At 59.9% G+C, this 17,508-nt stretch overlaps 2 protein-coding genes across 2 annotated transcripts in view; one reads left to right on the top strand and one right to left on the bottom strand.

The window, feature by feature from the left end:
* NGEF (neuronal guanine nucleotide exchange factor) overlaps positions 1-12,286 on the top strand; it is a 34,003-nt gene extending 21,717 nt beyond the window's left edge. Inside the window, exons 4-13 of the mRNA XM_011380873.1 lie at positions 491-651; positions 1,849-2,001; positions 3,314-3,443; positions 4,261-4,335; positions 6,603-6,692; positions 7,638-7,801; positions 8,254-8,409; positions 9,086-9,165; positions 9,862-9,966; positions 11,351-12,286. Coding sequence (XP_011379175.1) covers positions 491-651; positions 1,849-2,001; positions 3,314-3,443; positions 4,261-4,335; positions 6,603-6,692; positions 7,638-7,801; positions 8,254-8,409; positions 9,086-9,165; positions 9,862-9,966; positions 11,351-11,541 — 1,305 coding nt within the window. The 3' untranslated portion in view covers positions 11,542-12,286. The remainder of the gene's footprint in view (positions 1-490; positions 652-1,848; positions 2,002-3,313; positions 3,444-4,260; positions 4,336-6,602; positions 6,693-7,637; positions 7,802-8,253; positions 8,410-9,085; positions 9,166-9,861; positions 9,967-11,350) is intronic.
* A 2,189-nt stretch (positions 12,287-14,475) lies between these two features.
* SNORC (secondary ossification center associated regulator of chondrocyte maturation) lies at positions 14,476-17,121 on the bottom strand. The gene is made up of 3 exons (XM_023523772.1): positions 17,108-17,121; positions 14,712-14,971; positions 14,476-14,626 (listed from the first exon to the last, which is right to left on the bottom strand). The coding sequence occupies exons 1-3, from the start codon at positions 17,119-17,121 to the stop codon at positions 14,517-14,519; spliced, it is 384 nt and encodes a 127-aa protein (XP_023379540.1). The 3' UTR covers positions 14,476-14,516.
* Between the last annotated feature and the right edge of the window lie 387 nt (positions 17,122-17,508).

Genomic DNA, 17,508 nt, shown 5'->3' with positions numbered 1-17,508 from the left:
GGGATAAAGCCGCCTCCATTTCTTTCCAAATGAAAATTGCTTTAGCGATTACATTATAAAATCATACCATGAAAAAAATAATATATTTTCATTTTTCAATTTCCTGAGTAAAAAGAAAAGAGTAAAAGTCACCCCTAAATTCCACTCCCCGCCCACTTCCTTCCAGACATCCCTCTCGTGCCGACTGTCCCTCCTGTGGCACACCGGGAGCCACACCTGTCACCCTTAGCACCTGCCCGGGCTCTGATATGTGGCTCACCTCTGGTGTTGATGCCTCGTTCCGTATTTTGGGCCCTAGGTTGTCTTCAGTTTTCACTGTAATCAGCCACGAGAGTGTCCTCAGCATTGTATCCACCGTTTTTCACTTTTAAGACCCCTGCCAAGCCTCCCTGCCTCTCTGAGAACGGGGCAGGCAGCCTCCTGCAGGGCGAGTCCTTGGGACTAACCACTGTGTCCCCTCTTGTCTGCTCTGCCCGTGTCCCTGACGCAGGCCATGTTCGAGCTGGTCACTTCCGAGGCCTCCTACTACAAAAGCCTGAGCCTGCTCGTGTCCCACTTCATGGAGAACGAGCGGCTGAAGAAGATCCTGCACCCGTCCGAGTCGCACATCCTCTTCTCCAACGTCCTGGACGTCATGGCCGTCAGTGAGCGGTAAGCCACCCGCTGCGGTCCTCGTGGGGCCTGGCTTTCCGACCCTTCTCGCCCGGGGCATGGCTGAGGCAGGTGGTGAGTGCTCGTAACGCAGGTCTCTCTACTTCTGTGTGATTGGAATTTTCTATAAAGAAATATGAATAAATACATAAACCCGAAGGTCCGCCACCCCTCCCGGCAGGTGGCCGGTCACGTCCCCCTGGACGGGACTGCTGCTGCAGGTCCCTTTCCATCAGCATGAGTAATCCGTGCATCCCGCGCAGTCAGGCGGGCGTGTGCCTGGTACCATGACCGGCTCCGGGGGTGTCCGTGGAAGCTGTTCTCTATCCCGATGACGTCGCGAAGCCCCGGCTGGGTGTCCACAGGGCCCCGAGCCCCTCTGAGGGCCCGTGCAGAGCGCAGCCCTGGATAGGTGCTTTCTCCTCTCCAGCGGGATGGTGTTTGGCATGGTACGTGGGCCTGGTTATGAGAACTGGGCTTCTCCTTTACGGAGCGGAGGACGAGTAGACAGACATCTATTCATTGCTTCCTGCGTTCTCGCGAAGAAGGAATGAACTCTAATCACATCGCTAGCACAAGACACACCTTTACCGTTGTCACTGCGGGCCATGGAGTTTTGCAACTGAGAGAGCAGAACTCCGCTTTCGGATCATCTGCTCCAGCCCCGAGTCTTCAGACGCAAAACCGAAGTGTGGCAGAGCTGCTGGCTCTCCGCGGCCCCCCGAGCAGCAGCTCCCCCCACCACACCCACACCCCACTTCCGCGTCTGCAGCGGGCTTGGGGGGTTGAAGGAGCCTGAGATCAGAGCAGCCTGGAGACGCCCTCGGCCTCTGCCACTTCGCCCTCGCGGGAAGGAGGAGTGTCTTTTATCTATGTATTTATTTATATTTTATTAGGAACAGTTCCAAATATGCCGACTGCAGCAAGCCCCAAGCTCCCACATCCAGGTCCCGCCATGTCCCCACCCTTCCCCGTCGTCACTTCAACTGTAGACCCACCAGTATGTAGCTAAAGGATAAGGTCTCTCTCGCTTAAGAATACTTCTAATGCTATTTCCGCCTAAAAAAAAGTAAACAGTGATTCCTCGATGTGACCAAATTTGCCACCGGCGCTGGGACCCCATCCTGTCGTGTTTGTTGGTGTGTCCGAGCCGAGTCTGCCCCCCGCGCCCTGAGCCCCGGCCACTGCCTCCTGCAGGTTCCTCCTGGAGCTGGAACGACGGATGGAGGAGAACGTTGTCATCTCGGACGTGTGCGACATCGTGCATCATTACGCGGCCAACGACTTCTCGGTCTACATCACCTACGTCAGCAACCAGACGTACCAGGAGAGGACCTACAAGCAGCTGCTGTGAGTGAGCCAGTCTGCGGGGCCAGTGCAGGCAGACGCAGGACTGCAGCCCCGCTCCACCCGGGGTCCTCGGACCTCTGCTTTCCCAGGCAGCATCCATGCCCGGCATGTGCCCGGGGACTCGGTGTCCCTAGAGGAACCTTGACCCCCAGGCGGTCAGCCACGGCCCCTGCACCTCTGCCCAGAATGGCAGCGCAGAGCTCTGTGAGGAGCAGGAAAGGGAGTTTGAGGCCAAGAGGGCAGCTCGAGGTCCGAGACGTCAGGGAAGTGATTTGAACTCGAGGCCACAGCAAGGCTGGGTGGGAGGAAGTCTTTTCGGTGGTCACCTAGCGACACCGTTGAACGTCTTGCTGATCTGCCCATTTCGTAAACTTTCTTGGCGTTTTGGTTGACGAGATGATTTTTCGGTCAACTCGCCTCTTTTGGACCCTTTGCATTCTTGTCCCGGGTTCCATGACAGTATGGCACGTGATATGTTCTAAGCTCTACTCGGGAGCGTCCGAGGACTTTCGCAGGAGTGACATCTAGTCGTTACGCTTCACTGGGCCTTTCCATCCCAGCGTGTTGTCCCTTGTGGATATTTTAAAGCTTGAGTATTTGGGGGCTTGGGTGTTTTACAGTTTGGGTTTGGGATTGGGATTGGAGGGAATCAGGAAGCCAGTTTTGAGGGCAAGTGTCGAGAAGCCGAGCATACAGGAGAACAGGAATCTAGATACTATTGCAGTGCCCAAGGGTACTCTGTGTGGCCCATGAGTGCAGACTGTCTGGGCCCAAGGACAAGGCAGAGTGTCCTTGTCCCGGCCGACATGCTGTCCTGGCCTGCGTCTGGTCTCCAGCAGCAGTGCCCTGGAGCCCTCGGCAGCAGTGGCCCCGCCCACCGCCCAGCCCGCCTGCAGACCCCGCCTGCTGACCCCGCCTGCAGACCCCGCCTGGCAGGGACAGCACAGGCTCTCTCTGGCAGTTGTTTCCAGCTGCTGCCTGTTCCTGTCACTACGTGGGTTTACCTTACCAAGGTTCCAGCTGGGTAAATCATTGAACTGATTCATAGACTTGGCCACGTGAGGATGCTCGCCCTCCCACGCACAGCAGAGTTTGCTAAGTCTTCATGGGCCAGGCATGTGAAGCCACTACTGTCATATGACTTGTACATGAACAGCTTAATTTCCATAAAATAAATAGATAAATAAGTTAGTCGATGCGTTCTCGGTGCCTGTGGGCTGTCTGGTTCCGATGAGGCTGCGAGTAGGGAGGAAATGCCTCTGACTCACGCCTCCTGCCAGCCAGCAACCTGCCCTCGCGTCTGTGTCCCCAGCCAGGAGAAGGCCGCCTTTCGGGAGCTGATCGCACAGCTGGAGCTGGACCCCAAGTGCAGGGGGCTGCCCCTCTCCTCCTTCCTCATCCTGCCTTTCCAGAGAATCACTCGCCTCAAGCTTCTGGTCCAGGTACCACCTCCCCGATCTGACAGGCAGACCGGGCCCGTGTGTGCTTCTGCTGCCGTAGACCATTTCCTTCAGTCATTCGGGTCTCTGCTGGCTTTCTAGCAAGTCCATTCATTACATAAATCCTAATTAAGCTCCTACTATGTGCCAAGCAGTGGGGCACTCAGTCCCTGCTCCCAGGGAGCCGCATTGTCGGAGGGGAGAGAGGGACGAACACATGCAATCAGGAAGTGGTCATGGCCATGAGGACAAGCAAACAGGGAACATGTAGGGAGTGACCGCCTGGCCACTACCAGGTAGGGGGTCAGGAAAGAGTCTCAGAAAGGTCAGCACAGCCTTGAGGTTAATTGTGACGTGGCTTCAAATGGCAGTTCCAGAGGAGAGGGTAGGGAGCCCCTGGTGCCCGCCACGAGCATCAAGTACCCTCGGGGTCAGGGCTGGCCCTGAGTGTGACCCGTTTCTCGCTGCCGGACCCTGCCCGCCCCACCAGCACGGGGTCGCCTCCTTCACTTTGACCTTCATTGTGCGGTGAGATCATGGGCTCCGGCATGGCCCTCAGGATTACCCATCGTGGGAGACGGGCTCGTGGGTAGCCCCTGAGAGCTGGGCAAAGCTTTGGGTCAGGATGCTCAACCCTGGGCTCAGCTGAGGGTTCTCCTGCCCTCCGTTGTCACCCGGTAGAGACCTTTGTACATGGACGTCATAGCAACGAGAGGCTATTTGGACCAGTGCAGCATGGGGGCCGCCACTGCAGGCGGGGCGGGCAGAGAGGGGAGAAGCGGCCATCGTGAGAATTAACGCAGACTTTCCCTGTGCCCAGAACATCCTGAAGAGAGTGGAGGAAAGGTCTGAGCGTGAGTGCACCGCCTCGGATGCCCACAGAGAACTGGAGCTGGTGAGCGCGCTTCCTCTTGCTGCATTTCTCAGTAAACCGTGTCCTCGCCTAGACCTACCTTCCTGGTCCGGCACCGCCCATGTCCGTGTGTCTCTGGAAAGTGCAGATGCATTTTAATATTTGCTTTTGCAATGCAGAAAAGTCACTGGGTCTAAACAACAGGCCAGGCGTGGCCCGGGCAGAGTGGCGTGTCCTCCTTCACAGGGCTGTCGTGTGCCCCCGGTGGACTCGGCAGCAGCCAGGCAGTCTGTACTCACGTTGACCTCTGCTGCCACCCACAGGCCTGTTCTCCTCAGCAGCCGCCTCCCTGGGGCCGCTTGTCCTTGCCTGTTTCCAGTGTCTTCCCTCCCGTGACTCTGGGAGGCCGGTCCTGAGCCCTGATGTAGCACCGCCCCAAACCCCTACCTCCACGCCACTCCCCGTCCCTCGTCCCTTGTCCCTCGAGCTGCGCCTCTCCTATCTCTGTGAGAGGACTCAGCGGCCCTGCCGAGCCCTGGGCTTTCCCTGCCCACACGTGGAGAAGCCGCGTCTGCTGCTGATGCAGCCGGGGGGGGGGGGAGAGGGGCTGTGCGGGAGGGGCCCGCGAGTGTGCGTGTTCTCGCGTGCTCGGCCCACGTGGCACCTTCTGCTCTCAAAGCGCTGTCTGCTGGTGTCAGCCGGAGCCGCGAGCCAGTTCTTAGCAGCTGTGCGGGGGCCTCCATCATGCCGGTGACCCCACGACGGACGAGAGCATGGGTGCTAGGGAGTCCTTTCCACTTCCTGTCCCAGTGGCAAAAGCTCAGTAGAGGAACGAGCCTCAGTGGGCATCTGAGCCACGCCGAGGCCCAAGGAGTCTGAAGTTCGTGCAGCCATCTCCCCCCGGCCCTCTCCTCACGCCCCGTATTCAGACCAGTTGGCCACCAGAATCCTTCCGGCAGTTACACCCTTTGAATATTGGGGCAAACAGCTCTCTCTCCTCCCAGCCTAGTGGCTAAAAGGCTGGAGCCTCGGTGTGGTCTGGTCAGGTGGCGTCAGCAACCTATGGGTCAGGCAGCATCTTTCAGAGCCCTGTATTCACCCCTGGAACTTATACACCTGGCCGGATGGGAGTTCATTCCAGCCCCCACCGGGCACCTGGCCACACTGGGTCACGGGGAAGTCCAGTGACCACCGAGGCCCGTGAGAGGCCCGTGTGCCGCAGGGTCTCCTGGCAGTCAGTGAGCCTTTTCCATTTTAAGTTCTTTTCTGCGGTCATCTCTCTTTCTTTTCCTCGTGATGGAAGGTACTCCTGTTTCTCACAGATGACCTTCTTTATAAAGACTTTTTTTCTAATTTATAAAAGCAATTGATACGCAATACAAAAAAAAATTCAGGAAGTGCTCGTAAGTAAAAAGAAAATGGCGAAGGTCACACCAGGTCCCCCACCACGCCCCACTGCGGACGTGCTGGCGCGCACCCTTCCAGACACCTTTCCAAACAGGTGCCTGCACATGCGACCATGTTCTTTGTGGTTTATAAGCCGGCCTTGCTCTCCATTTAGTGCAGGTAAAGTTTTTGCAATTTTTAATGCGTTCAGAGTACTTGGTCATGTGGCTATATTAGCGCTGATCAATCCCAGCTGGTGGACATTTGGGTCAATGACACGTATTTTTCTCATTCTAAAGAACGCTGCCGGAAGCCTCCTAGTTCCCACATCTTTGAGAACCATCCTCATTCACAAATACGGAGAGCCTCTGGGTGCTGGGCTCTATTCCAGACAACACGGTGCAGGGCGGACTATGGTCCCCAGCAGTCCCGGGACATGTGGTTTTATTAGGTCTCTTAGTACCTGGGTTGCTTCCTAGGAAAGTGGGGGACCCACACTCCTCTACAGTGTGTGACAGCGTCTATGTCCCCGTACTTGGCCAGCCTGGAGCCTTGTCGGCCTATCTGCCTTTGCCAGTCTGACTGATGAGAAAGCACATCCCATCGTTTAAGTGTCTCTCTAGGTGACAGGAGGGGCCGCTTTATGTCCTCCAAGGCATACTTCCTGGGAAGGATGAGGCACTAACTTCTCCACCAGAGCTGAGAACCACAACAGCCTGACAGGTTTTCCCGCTTTGCTTCTGTTCCAGAAGGTATTAGAGAAAAGAGTTCCAACCTGATGGAGATGGGCCAGTCAGTCTCAGCTGTGGGCCCAGTGTCTGGACACAGTGGTTGTTCAGCCCTCTGGGGCCTGAGTGAGCAGAAGGAAGTGGCCGGGGACAGCTGGCTGCAGATGGCCTGATGTGTCCCCGTTCCTGTCCTAGGTGGTAAAAGCATGCAACGAGGGGGTCAGGAAAATGAGCCGCACGGAGCAGATGATCAGCATTCAGAAGAAGATGGAGTTTAAGATCAAGGTGAACTCACACCCACCTGTGTGGGTCCAACCCAGCCCAGCTGACCTGGAGCGTCGGTCACTGGCCAGGCTCCCTCAATGGCCACCCATGGGCCTCAGTGCAGTGTCCCTTCCCCCAAGGCCTTCCCTGACCCCCTAGCTGTTGGGCTTCCACCTGCCCCCCACAAGTCACCAGGCCATCACACTGGCCTAGACTGTCTTCTGAGCCGAGACCCCATGGCAGCCTGCTCTCGTTTACACGAAGTGCGAGGCAGGGACCAGCTCGGGGATCCTTACAGCTGAGAGAGTTGAAGATCCGATGGGCGCTACCAGCCTTCGCCCCCAGCTTGACCTCGAGCTTCCGCATTAATGAGCCGAAGGGCCCCAAGGTGGGCACATGACCACACAGTGCCCAGCGAGAGGCTCTGAGGTCATCCGGTCGGGGGTGCAGCCATGGCCTTCTGGGCCCAGGAGTGTAGCTCCCCCTGCTGGGCTGACTGCCAGTGACAAGAGACTGGCCCTGAGCCACTCAGTGGGGACTTCTCTCCCCTGTGACCTTGGCCCTCCTCTGATTCTGAGTCACATGAGCTGACCCCGGCGGGGGACGATGACACACACACAGAGGTGCCCACATGTACACAGATTCTCACACGTGTACAGACATACCATACCCATGGACACACTCAGGCAACAGCACATGTGTGTAGGAGCACACACAGATACATAGCTGTAGATAACACACAGCTGCGCGCGCACACGCACGCGCACACACACACACACACGCACACACGTACACGCACACACACACCGCCCTCCGCACTTGCCCGGGACTCGCCCCTTCCTCCCACCAGTGCCGCGTGTGTTCTGGGCCCAGCGCAGTTCTCTCTCCAGTCCGGGCACCAGGGAGCCTCGGGAGGGCGTGGAGGTGCCCGCCGTCCTAACACTGCCCCTCCCCCCCGCCCCCCAGTCGGTGCCCATCATCTCCCACTCCCGTTGGCTGCTGAAGCAGGGCGAGCTGCAGCAGATGTCGGGCCCCAAGACGTCCCGAACGCTGCGCACCAAGAAGCTCTTCCAGGAAATTTATCTCTTCCTCTTCAACGACCTGCTGGTGATCTGTCGGCAGATCCCTGGGTGAGCGGGCCGGGCACCGCCTGGGCTCCGGGGTGCAGCGTGGGGGAGGGGGCTCGCCGTGGCCTGGGGCAGCTCAGGCTGTGACTCAGCTGTAAAGTCAGCTGCTTTCTTGTCCAGTGTGGGCCTTTGGGCGACTTTATTTAAGCCCCAGCCTCAGCTTTCTCTCCAGTCAAGTGGGGTTTTACTCCCGGGGACATGGAGAGGCTAGCCCAGCGCCCCGCACATAAGGGCTCAGCAGTGTGGCCACTGTGGCCGCGTCGGTGCTGACCCCTGGTCCCACGGGAGGAGACGGTTTGGGGATGAGGGGGACAGGTGTTCGGGTGGAGCCTTCGGGAGGGACGGCGGGAGTGGTGGTGAGGCTGGTCCTGCTGGCTGGCCTGTGCAAGGGGTCCCCTGGGCCCCCCAGGCCGCCTCGGGACCAATGTGCCTGCTGTGCCACCCTTGGTCCCCAGAGACAAGTACCAGGTCTTTGACTCGGCCCCGAGGGGCCTGCTCCGTGTGGAGGAGCTGGAGGACCAGGGCCAGACGCTGGCCAACGTGTTCATCCTGCGGCTGCTGGAGAACTCTGATGACCGGGAGGCCACCTACATGCTGAAGGCGTCCTCTCAGTGAGTGCCCGGTGCCACCCCCCACACGCCATGTCACCTGCCCAGGTGGAGCAAGGCTCCAGGGTTCAGCACACAGCCTGCCTCGGCCCGTTCTCCCCACCCCTGGGCCCTAGGGTCTCTGTCTGGGGTTGGTGTCGGGATGCGTGGCCATTGGGGGGTGGCTGCCCATTGCCTGGTGTGAACGTGTGCATTCCCTTGGCCCCCTTTTCCGATGAGATGTTGTAGAACTGTTGGGCCAGGCTGACCAGGGCACCACCATCACTGTGTGACCCGTCTGGTCACCTCTCCGAGCAGCCAGGCCACTGGCCCTGCAGCCCCCAGTCTCTGAGAGGGACAGCCAAGACCAACGTGGGGAGACGCTCTGTGTGGGGCGTGGCCCCCTCCATCCCTCGGACTGCCCATCTCGGTCCCCTTCCCACTGCCTGGGGCGATGGCGTCTCCCAACAGGCTGTGGCTTCCAGGCAGCTGGCCAACGAACACTTTTGTGTGTTAATTTTGGGGTGTGGTGGAGCGCTCATCTTCACCAACTGAATGTTTAAAGTGTACTGGGGAGATCGCAAGGTTCCCCAGCCTCTCCCTGGCTGCTGGGCACCGTCTGAGTGCCCAGCCGGCCAGACACTCGGCACCACGCCTCAGGCGCGCTATAGTTGGGCGTTTGTCCTCTTCCCTGTCCCAGGAGTGAGATGAAGCGCTGGATGACCTCGCTGGCCCCCAACCGGAGAACCAAGTTTGTTTCCTTCACATCTCGGCTGTTGGGTAAGTGGCCGTCTGGGACGAGGACGCCTCCGGGCAGGGCAGGTGAGGCCTCGGTGGCATCAGTCCCAGGTGCTGTCTGAGCTCTGCCTAAAAGGGCCATGCTTCCCATGCCAGTCATTCTGTGGCCTCCAGGATGCCCGCTCCAGCTGCCTGAGCATCCCACGTGCCAATTGCAAACTTAGTGTCCGATGGAAGACACTGATGTGCTTGCCAAGTTCTGCAAACAGTTGCATGGTTACTGAAGGAATAAGTCACTGGGTCCTAAGTGACAGGTACTGCAAGGAAGCCATAAGGAGTCTGGGCCCAGAGGCGAACTCCAGTGTTCTTTGGGGTTGCCAGTTGTCTGAAAACCTTACAGAACATAAAGGGCACAAATCCAGCTGCCCGACGGGAAGCTGCCCTCTGTGACAGTGCTGAGTCCCCAGCACCCACCCTTCTCCCAGGGCCTTGCCCCAGGTCCGAGAAGCCTGCACAGCCTGTTCATCCCTTGATCCACGTGTTGTTTCCTCCGAGCCCCCCGCTACATTAATCTCCTTTTCTTGAAGCCAAGCCTCCCCACCCCCCCCAAAAAAATGACCCCTTTTCAGCAGCTGCCAGAGAGGCAGCGCCACGTCAGGGGGTGTCCAGGGTTTGCTGGATAGGGAGCAACACAGCGACACGGTGATGAGGACATGCCACCTTCCTCCCCTCCCTCAGACTGCCCCCAGGTCCAGTGCGTGCATCCATACGTGGCCCAGCAGCCGGACGAGCTGACGCTGGAGCTGGCGGACATCCTAAACATCCTGGACAAGACAGAGGACGGTGAGGCGGCGCATGGCCATTGCGCCCACTTATGCCCCGGGACTCTGCACCTGGCCCCACACCAGCCTGAGGATGAGGTGGGGCATCTCCGCCCCAGGTGGAAGCAGCCAGCAGAGCCTGATGATGGGCTGTGGAACCCAGGTCCCAGGCTCCCCTAGATCGTTCTGCCCATCGTGGCTTCCCAGGCTGTTCTCAGAGCAGAGAGGGAGCTTCTCCCAGCAACTCTGCTCTCCTCCGCCAGAGCTCCAAGGTCCGCCTCCCCGCTTAGCACCAGGCCCGACCTGAGCGCCCAGCTCCGTTCTGCACCTTCCCCTCAGCCAGCCCTGGCTTTGGCCCAGCCGTCACAGTGGTAGGGAGGACAGCCAGAAACACCCTCACTCTGACCCCAACCCTAATCCTGACCCTAGATCCTGGATTTGCACCGAGCTCCCAGGTGAGCCTGTGACCACCAGGCTCAGAGCCCCATGTGGGGCCAAGAAGCCACACCCCAGCTCCCACCCACCCCTGCTGACAGCATCAGTGCCCAACGAGGTTCACTCCCCTCCCTTGAAAACTGGACCCCTTACTTCCACATCAGTTGTTCCTCAGGAACCCCCAAACCTGCACAGAGCGTCCCCCCTGCCCCAGTCCCTCCGCCCCTTCGAGGTCCTGGCTGGAAAGCCTCAGGCTAGTGACCTCCAGGGAAGGCCATTTCTGCTGGTCCCAAAGCCCAGGGGCTCACCCAGCACTGGAAGAGCAGTGTCGCCTCCCTCCCGCAGACAAAGAGCCCGACACCCCTTCCACGTGGCCTGTAGAAGGCACGCCCTAGACTCTCAGACCCCAGGTCCTTACCCTGCCCTAGCACCTGCCCAGGGACCCCGTGCTGCAGGGTGATCTCTGGGGGCGGAAAAGAGAGCCAGGGCGCCCTGCTGGTGTTGACCAGTTCACGATGGCCACCCTCACCTGACCGCCTGGCTCCTGGAGGCTGAGGCTCAGAGAGGGATGCCCAACAAGAGGGTGACGGTGGCATTCTCGGCCAGGTAACCATCAGTCAGCCGCCACCCCCACTGGCCCCTTGGATGTGTCTCGTTTGGGGGGCTGGCCCTTGGGGTCCCCTGATCTCCCAGGATTGCTGAGGGCTCAGGAGTAGGTTCCAAAAGCGATACATTTGGGACACACCGTGGCACAGAGCCCTGCTGGCTCCGTCGCAGCCGCGTGCACAAACACTGCTCCCTAGGAGGGCATCGGGGCGGTACCTCCCCAGCATATGGGGGCAAACCCAATCTGCGGTCTCCAGCAGGGGTTTTCGGAAAGGCCCATTGGACTCCTGCATCTTCCCTGTGCTCCCTGCATGGACGGCGGCCTGGCCAGGGCTCCTGACCCTCCCCGTCTCCTCCCTGCGCAGGGTGGATCTTTGGTGAGCGGCTGCACGATCAGGAGAGAGGCTGGTTCCCCAGCAACACAACCGAGGAGATCCTGAATCCCAAGATCCGGTCCCAGAACCTCAAGGAGTGTTTCCGTGTCCACAAGATGGATGACCCTCAGCGCAGCCAGAATAAGGACCGCAGGAAGCTGGGCAGCCGAAACCGGCAATGACCCCCAGTATCCAGCCTGGCAGAGGGATGTGGGCGGGGCCTGCAGGCAAACCCACAGATGGTGGAGGGGCTCGGGGGGAAGGTGACCGTGTACAGGAGTCACCCCCTCATCCCTGCCACCTGGTGAGTGCTCGTGTGTCTTGGCCCTTCGCTTGCAAACTGGAAAACGGCTGCCCACATCTTTCCTCGGATGCATTTGTAAATGAGAAAATATTTTAAGCAGTATTACACCACCTCTCCCTCTTGTCTCTTAGAGGGGACGGAAGGGGATTGGCATGCTCCAGGGGCCTTCCCGGGCACTGGAAGAGGCCCCAGACCCAGGATGTCCCTGGCCGAGGGCAGGTGCAAAGGTGAAGATTGTCATGACCCCCTGCACGTGTCCTTCTCTGCCCTGGAAGCCGTTAGACTCCTCCAGGTGTGCAGATGGACTGCCCCTGCCCAGTGGGCTCGATGAGTGGCCCTTGGTCTCCAGTTCTCAAGACTGAGAGACCAGCTGCCTCTGTCCACCTCCGCCGCCTCTGGCTGCACGGCCAGGCCCTGCCTCATGGCAGGCCTACCAGAGCTTGGCCGAGGGCCCATCCGCTCTGGCTCCCTGATGGGCTGGATGTAACTTGTGTCTTCTAGCTCTTTAAGGAGCCCAGGTGTTGTAAGGAATGAATTGGTCACTGCATCTTGTATTGGTTATGGTTCCAAGAAAAGCAAGTTATCATTTTTGGCTGCATTAAAAGAAGCATCATGTATAAAATGAAGGAGGTGAACCTCTACTTTTTATTGCCCTGCGGCACACAGGGATGAGGTGTTTCGTTCTGGGCAGGGAGAGAGGAGTCCCCTTCAAGGTCAGTGGAGAAGGTGTATCCTGAGGACGGGGTTGAGGAGGCTTCTGGCGGAGGAGGGGGCAGCCATGGTCAGGGGCTCAGGATGGAAGCAGATTTGGGCCTCCACCTGTTCAAGGACTCCAGAGATGGGAAAGGCTGTTTGAGGGAGTCGGTGACCCCCTTCTGCTGAAGTAGACATGAGAACGCAGGTTTGGAAGACCATGATGGGACAGAGGTGTCGATGCGTGGTGGTCTCACAGGGAATCTGGCCACCAGGCGTGGGACTGGGCCTTCCTGCCTGGCCGGTCACTGGCCGGTCACTGGCCTTGGGCACTCCTTCCCACTGTCGGGGGCAGTGGCCAGTTACCTTAGGCACAGCTCCCCCCCGGCCCGGCTGGCCCTCACAGCCACCCCACCGTCACCCCTGGTTCTATCCTGGAGTGTGGACAGGCCTGAATCTGACCCCGCTCGGCCCTGCCTGCCCAGGGCCTCGCTACTTCTGCCAGGACACACTTTCCCTGGCGCCAGAACCCGAGGTTCGGACCCAGAGGAACTTTGTAACTTCTCCCCATCGGCCACAGCGTGGCTCTTGGCATTCTGGAGACCACAGACCCTTTGAAAATCACATGAATCCTGGAAGAGGCGTGCACGTGTCACATGATTGTTTACCTGGGGAGGAACCCCTGGTCCTTGTTGGGACAGATGCTTTTGGGGCCTGTAACACCCCAGGAAGTGTTGGCACCTGAGTCCCCCAGGAGTGAGGAAGGGGGAGTAGGGCCGTTTCTGAGCCCCATGCTGCTGGTGGGGGCTCTAGGGTCAGATTGCGGGGAGGGGTCGTCCTTTGGCCTTGGCCCCTGTCCAGCTTATTTTTCAAAGCTGGGAAACAGCACGCTGACTTGGATCATCTGCTCCAATGCGGGCTTTGTCCACTGGAGGTTATGTGAAATGAAATAATTTAAACAGTTTCATGAAGAGCGGTCAGTTTCATAAGAGCTTTATGAGCAGAAACTTGTAACCCATGACGCGCTTTGGGGAGTGTGTATGGGTACCCCGTGTGCTCGTCTGGAGTACCCAGGAGAAAACTGGTCTGTGCAGGCACAGGTGTGGCCAGGTGGGGCAAACCAGAGGCCAAGGCAGCTGCTGAGACAGTGCGGGGGTGGAAGGAGGCGGGGGAGCAGCCCCCACCTGCCACCAGCAGCTCCGAGGCTCCCCCAGGGGCCCGGGTGTTCAACCCTGGGGTTCGCAGACAGTCCCTGCTCCAGGTCTCTGCTTCTCCCGAAGGGCCCTGTGGGGCAGAGACAGTCGCAGCTCTGGCTTCTTCCCCGGCTGCGCCCAGAGCAGCTCAGCCAATATTTGAAACCTCTATAAACACTAGGCTTCGTGGGAAGCCTGGAAGACGGGGTGCATGGCCCAGCTGCAGTGCTGGGGTCATCACCCTCACTCAGCACTGCCCCGCATCCCCACGAGCTTGTGGGGTTCAAGTGAGGAGAGCTGAGCTTGAAAAGGCTTTTTGTGTTCTTTCTCTCAACGAACAAGCCATCCTTCATGCGGGCTACCCCAGGCCCCATGCTCCCGTGAAGCCAGTTACTTGCAGCTTGACCCCAGCGAGGCTGGGCAGCCTGGGGCCGCAGGTGGGAAAGCGGCGGGGCCCACAACACCTGGGTTTCATCATCAGTGGCTCATCCTGCTCCCTGGGCTCCTGGGGTAGAGGTGTCCCCGGGAACCCTGGGGGTGCAGGTGCGGAGCTCTAAGCCCGCAGGCAGGGCTCCCGCCTTCCCAAAAAGAAAACAGCCTCTGGCCCGGAGCCCCGACTGCGGCCCAACCCCCTCCCCGACCCCCATCTCCCGGCCAGCCACACGAAGCACGCGGCCCCCCAGGCGGGCTGGGCCGGCCCCTCGGGTCTCGGCCGCCCACTGTCCCGCCAGCAGCGCCCTGGGTCGAAGCGACGGTCCAGTGCCGGTGCCAGTGACCCGCTCCGAGCGTGGGCCACACCCCTCTCCGCACCCGGCGGCTCCTGCCACGTGCGCACAGCGCGCATTTGTCGCGGGTCGTCGCCCACCCCCGCTCGCCACACACTCACGCGCGGACACACTCGAGACGTGGGCGCGCCCCGTGCTGCGGCCGAGAGGCGCCGGGCAGGGACGCGGCCCCTTTATTCGCTTCAGGAGGCGGAAAACTTTCTCAGCGCGACGACCACGAGCGCCAGCACCACGCAGGTGGCCAGCAGGGCGGCGATGACGATGGCCGCGATGGCGCCAGGCCCCAGCGAGCCTGCGGAGGACGGAGGGCGAGTCAGCCCCGGCCCGGCCCGCCCGGCCCTTCCCGCCCCGCGTCCCCGGTCCCCGTCCGCGCGTACCTGCGCCCTGGTCCAGGCGCTCCCGCGCGGTGCTGTCCTCGGGGCTCGGCGCAGCGGTGGGGGCCGGGGGGCCGGTGGCCGCGGGCTCCTGGGCTGGGCTGCTGCTCTCCACGGGGTCTTCTCCTGATGGCAGCTCGGCGGGCTCGTTCCACAGGGTGGGCACGGGCTCCTGCGGGCCCTCGGCTGCAAGGCCAAGGACAGAAGCTGGGGCCCAGGCAGCACTGCCCACCAGGACGTGCTGTGCTCCCGCAGCTGACCACCTGGGAAGGTGGGGCTGTGTGCATGGCCCTGGGACTCAGCACTACACTAGCCCTCCCGTGTCACAGATGAGACAAGCAGGCTGAGAGGCCACTTGTGGCCCCAAGGCCCCCACTGGAGCCAGGCTGCCTCCAAGTGAACACAGATCGTTGTGGGGAAGGGGAGTAGAGACAGGCTGCCTTAGAAAGCAGCTGTGAGGGCAGACCAGGGGGACATGGGCAGGTCGCTGGCTTCCAGCAGAGCCTGGGGTCCCCCTCTGAACCAATGGGCTCTGTGGGCCTGGGTGAGGCGACACGTGAGGGGCCCCTACCCGTGAAGGGCAGGCACAGGTCAGCCTTCACCCTGAATAAGAGGCCAGGAAGGTGAAGCCCCAGGGTCCCTGCCCACCCCGGGCCCCAGGAGAATGGAGGGTGCCACTGTTGCAGGGGATGGAGGGGAGAGGCCCACCTGCACCCCAGGGGAGTCAGCCCTGCTCCTCTGCCTTGGCCTTCACCTGGAGAAACCCATGTGGCCCATAGGACATGGGGGCCAGCACCCGCACTGTCCCATGTGTGTGAGGCTTCAAGCCCAAGGGGCCTCTATACCCTAAGGGACTGATGGCAGTGCGTTTCTGTCTCCAGAGAAAAAGGGCCAGACGAGTGGGCAGGGGCGTCTTTGGTCTGTAAGAGAACCCCCAGAAAAGAGTGGGTGCCTCCCTGCCCCCATTACAAGCCGAGTTCAATCAGCACATCCCCTGAGCAGCCTTTTCTGCAGGAGCCTTTCTCTGTTCATGGGTTGGGGGTTAGTCGGGTTTGGGGTATCCAAGGGCCCTAGAGAACTAAAGGAACAGGCCGAGAGACCTATGTGATAACCCTGGGCCCATCCCCCGACCTCGGCCCCAAGCCTGGGCCTGTCCATGCTTCCTGGACAGAAGGCCCCCGCCGCCCAGTGAAGTTCCAGACCAGGCGGCAAGCAGGCTCCAGGCTCCCGACCGGCCCTGACCGTCGGCTTTAGCAGGGTCAGGGCCCTCAGCCTGGTCCTGAAGGTGGTCCAGGGCTGCTCCGGAAGACACAAGGGTATTTCCCAGGCTTTCCTGCCAACGGAGCCCACCTGGGCAAACCAGAAGGAAGCATCAGCCAAACCAAAATTCAGGGCCCGTCTTAAAATAACAGAGGTTTCAAAAATGTCAAAGCCATGAGAGACACAGAAGGTGGAGATGTGACAACTAAATGCAGTGTGTGTTCCTGGATGGGGACAGTTTGGGATCCGCTGGTAAAATCGGAGTAAGGCTATGGTTTAGATAACAGTACTGCACCCAGGTTCACCCCCTGATGTGGACAATTAACTGGTTACATGACAGAATATCCTTGTTCTTGGGCATATTAGGGGCAATATGCCCCTAATAAGGGACACGTCTGCAACTTACTCTCAAATGGCTCAGTATTCAGATAGGCAGGTGTGGGTAGGTAGAGACAGGAAGACAGAGAGCAGATATGGCAAAATGTTGGTAACTGGTGAACCTAAGTGAAGAATCTACTGGAGTTCACTGGATTATTCTTGCAATTGTTCTACAAACTTAAAATCTTTTTATGATAAAATTTTACGAAGCTCCCCAAGTCCTGCCCCTTGCAGCCTCTCCCAGGCCTGGGCTGGCTCAGTTCGGAGGCTTAGCTTGCAGGCAGGAACCACTGTTCCATTTTCCAAAGCCTGCCCAACTTGTACCCTTTTTCATTAAACACCCCTGGCAAGGAGGCCTCCAAGGGCTAAAGGCTCCAGCACCCGGTGGAATGGGGTCAGCGGGGAGCTGTCTGCTCACAGGGCCCAAGGCTCAACTGCAGTGCTGGGGCTGGGTGTGAAGTTGTCCCTGTGAAAAGGGACAAAGTGACCCTGTCAGGCCTCCCTTGTCACTGCCTGGGAAGGCAGGGGTCTGCAGCCTTATAGCTGCTGTGGCAAGCTCCAGGCGCCAGGCATGCTGACCTCAGGCTCCTGGGGGCTGGGCAGAGTGAAGGCCTGAGTGTGGCCACCGCTTGGCAGGCCCTGAGGTGCAGGGCTTGCAGACTGCCTGTCTCCCCAGATAAATGGAAAAACCACTGGCCCCTGCTTGTTCCCCGCGAACCCAAGGCAGGGCGGCAAGCAGGCACACCCTGTCCCAGCACTACCGGCCAAAGCTCATGTCCGACTGCCAGGGGTCCGGCACGGGGCTCCCGGGTACCGGCCCGGCTGGCCTGGGTGGCATCTAGGGGAACCAGTTCCCAGCTCAGGAGTGACAGGCACCGTGGCCCCTGGGAGGAGAGGGACTCACCCCTGGAGCTAGCCACCGTCTGTCCTCTGCCGGAGCCCGGGAGCCATCTCTGAGCAGGGCAGCTGGGAGGTGCACCCAGGCCCTCTCTGTCCCCTGAGACCAGCCTCACTCTGCTACTCCCCACAGAGGCCCGGCTCCTCCCTGCCAGACACTCGGGCCCAGGCTGCCTTGTCCCTGCTAAGTGTACCCTCCTGCAGCCCCTCTTCCCAGACCCGACCAGTCCTTGAAGCTTGAGGGGCTCAGCCCATGGGCTTCCAA

This window comes from Pteropus vampyrus, unplaced genomic scaffold (genome assembly GCF_000151845.1).
Source record: "Pteropus vampyrus isolate Shadow unplaced genomic scaffold, Pvam_2.0 Scaffold411, whole genome shotgun sequence".
NCBI classification, from domain to species: Eukaryota; Metazoa; Chordata; class Mammalia; order Chiroptera; family Pteropodidae; genus Pteropus; species Pteropus vampyrus.
The sequence above is the reverse complement of the archived record's forward strand: the minus strand, read 5'-3'. Positions and strand labels throughout refer to the sequence as shown.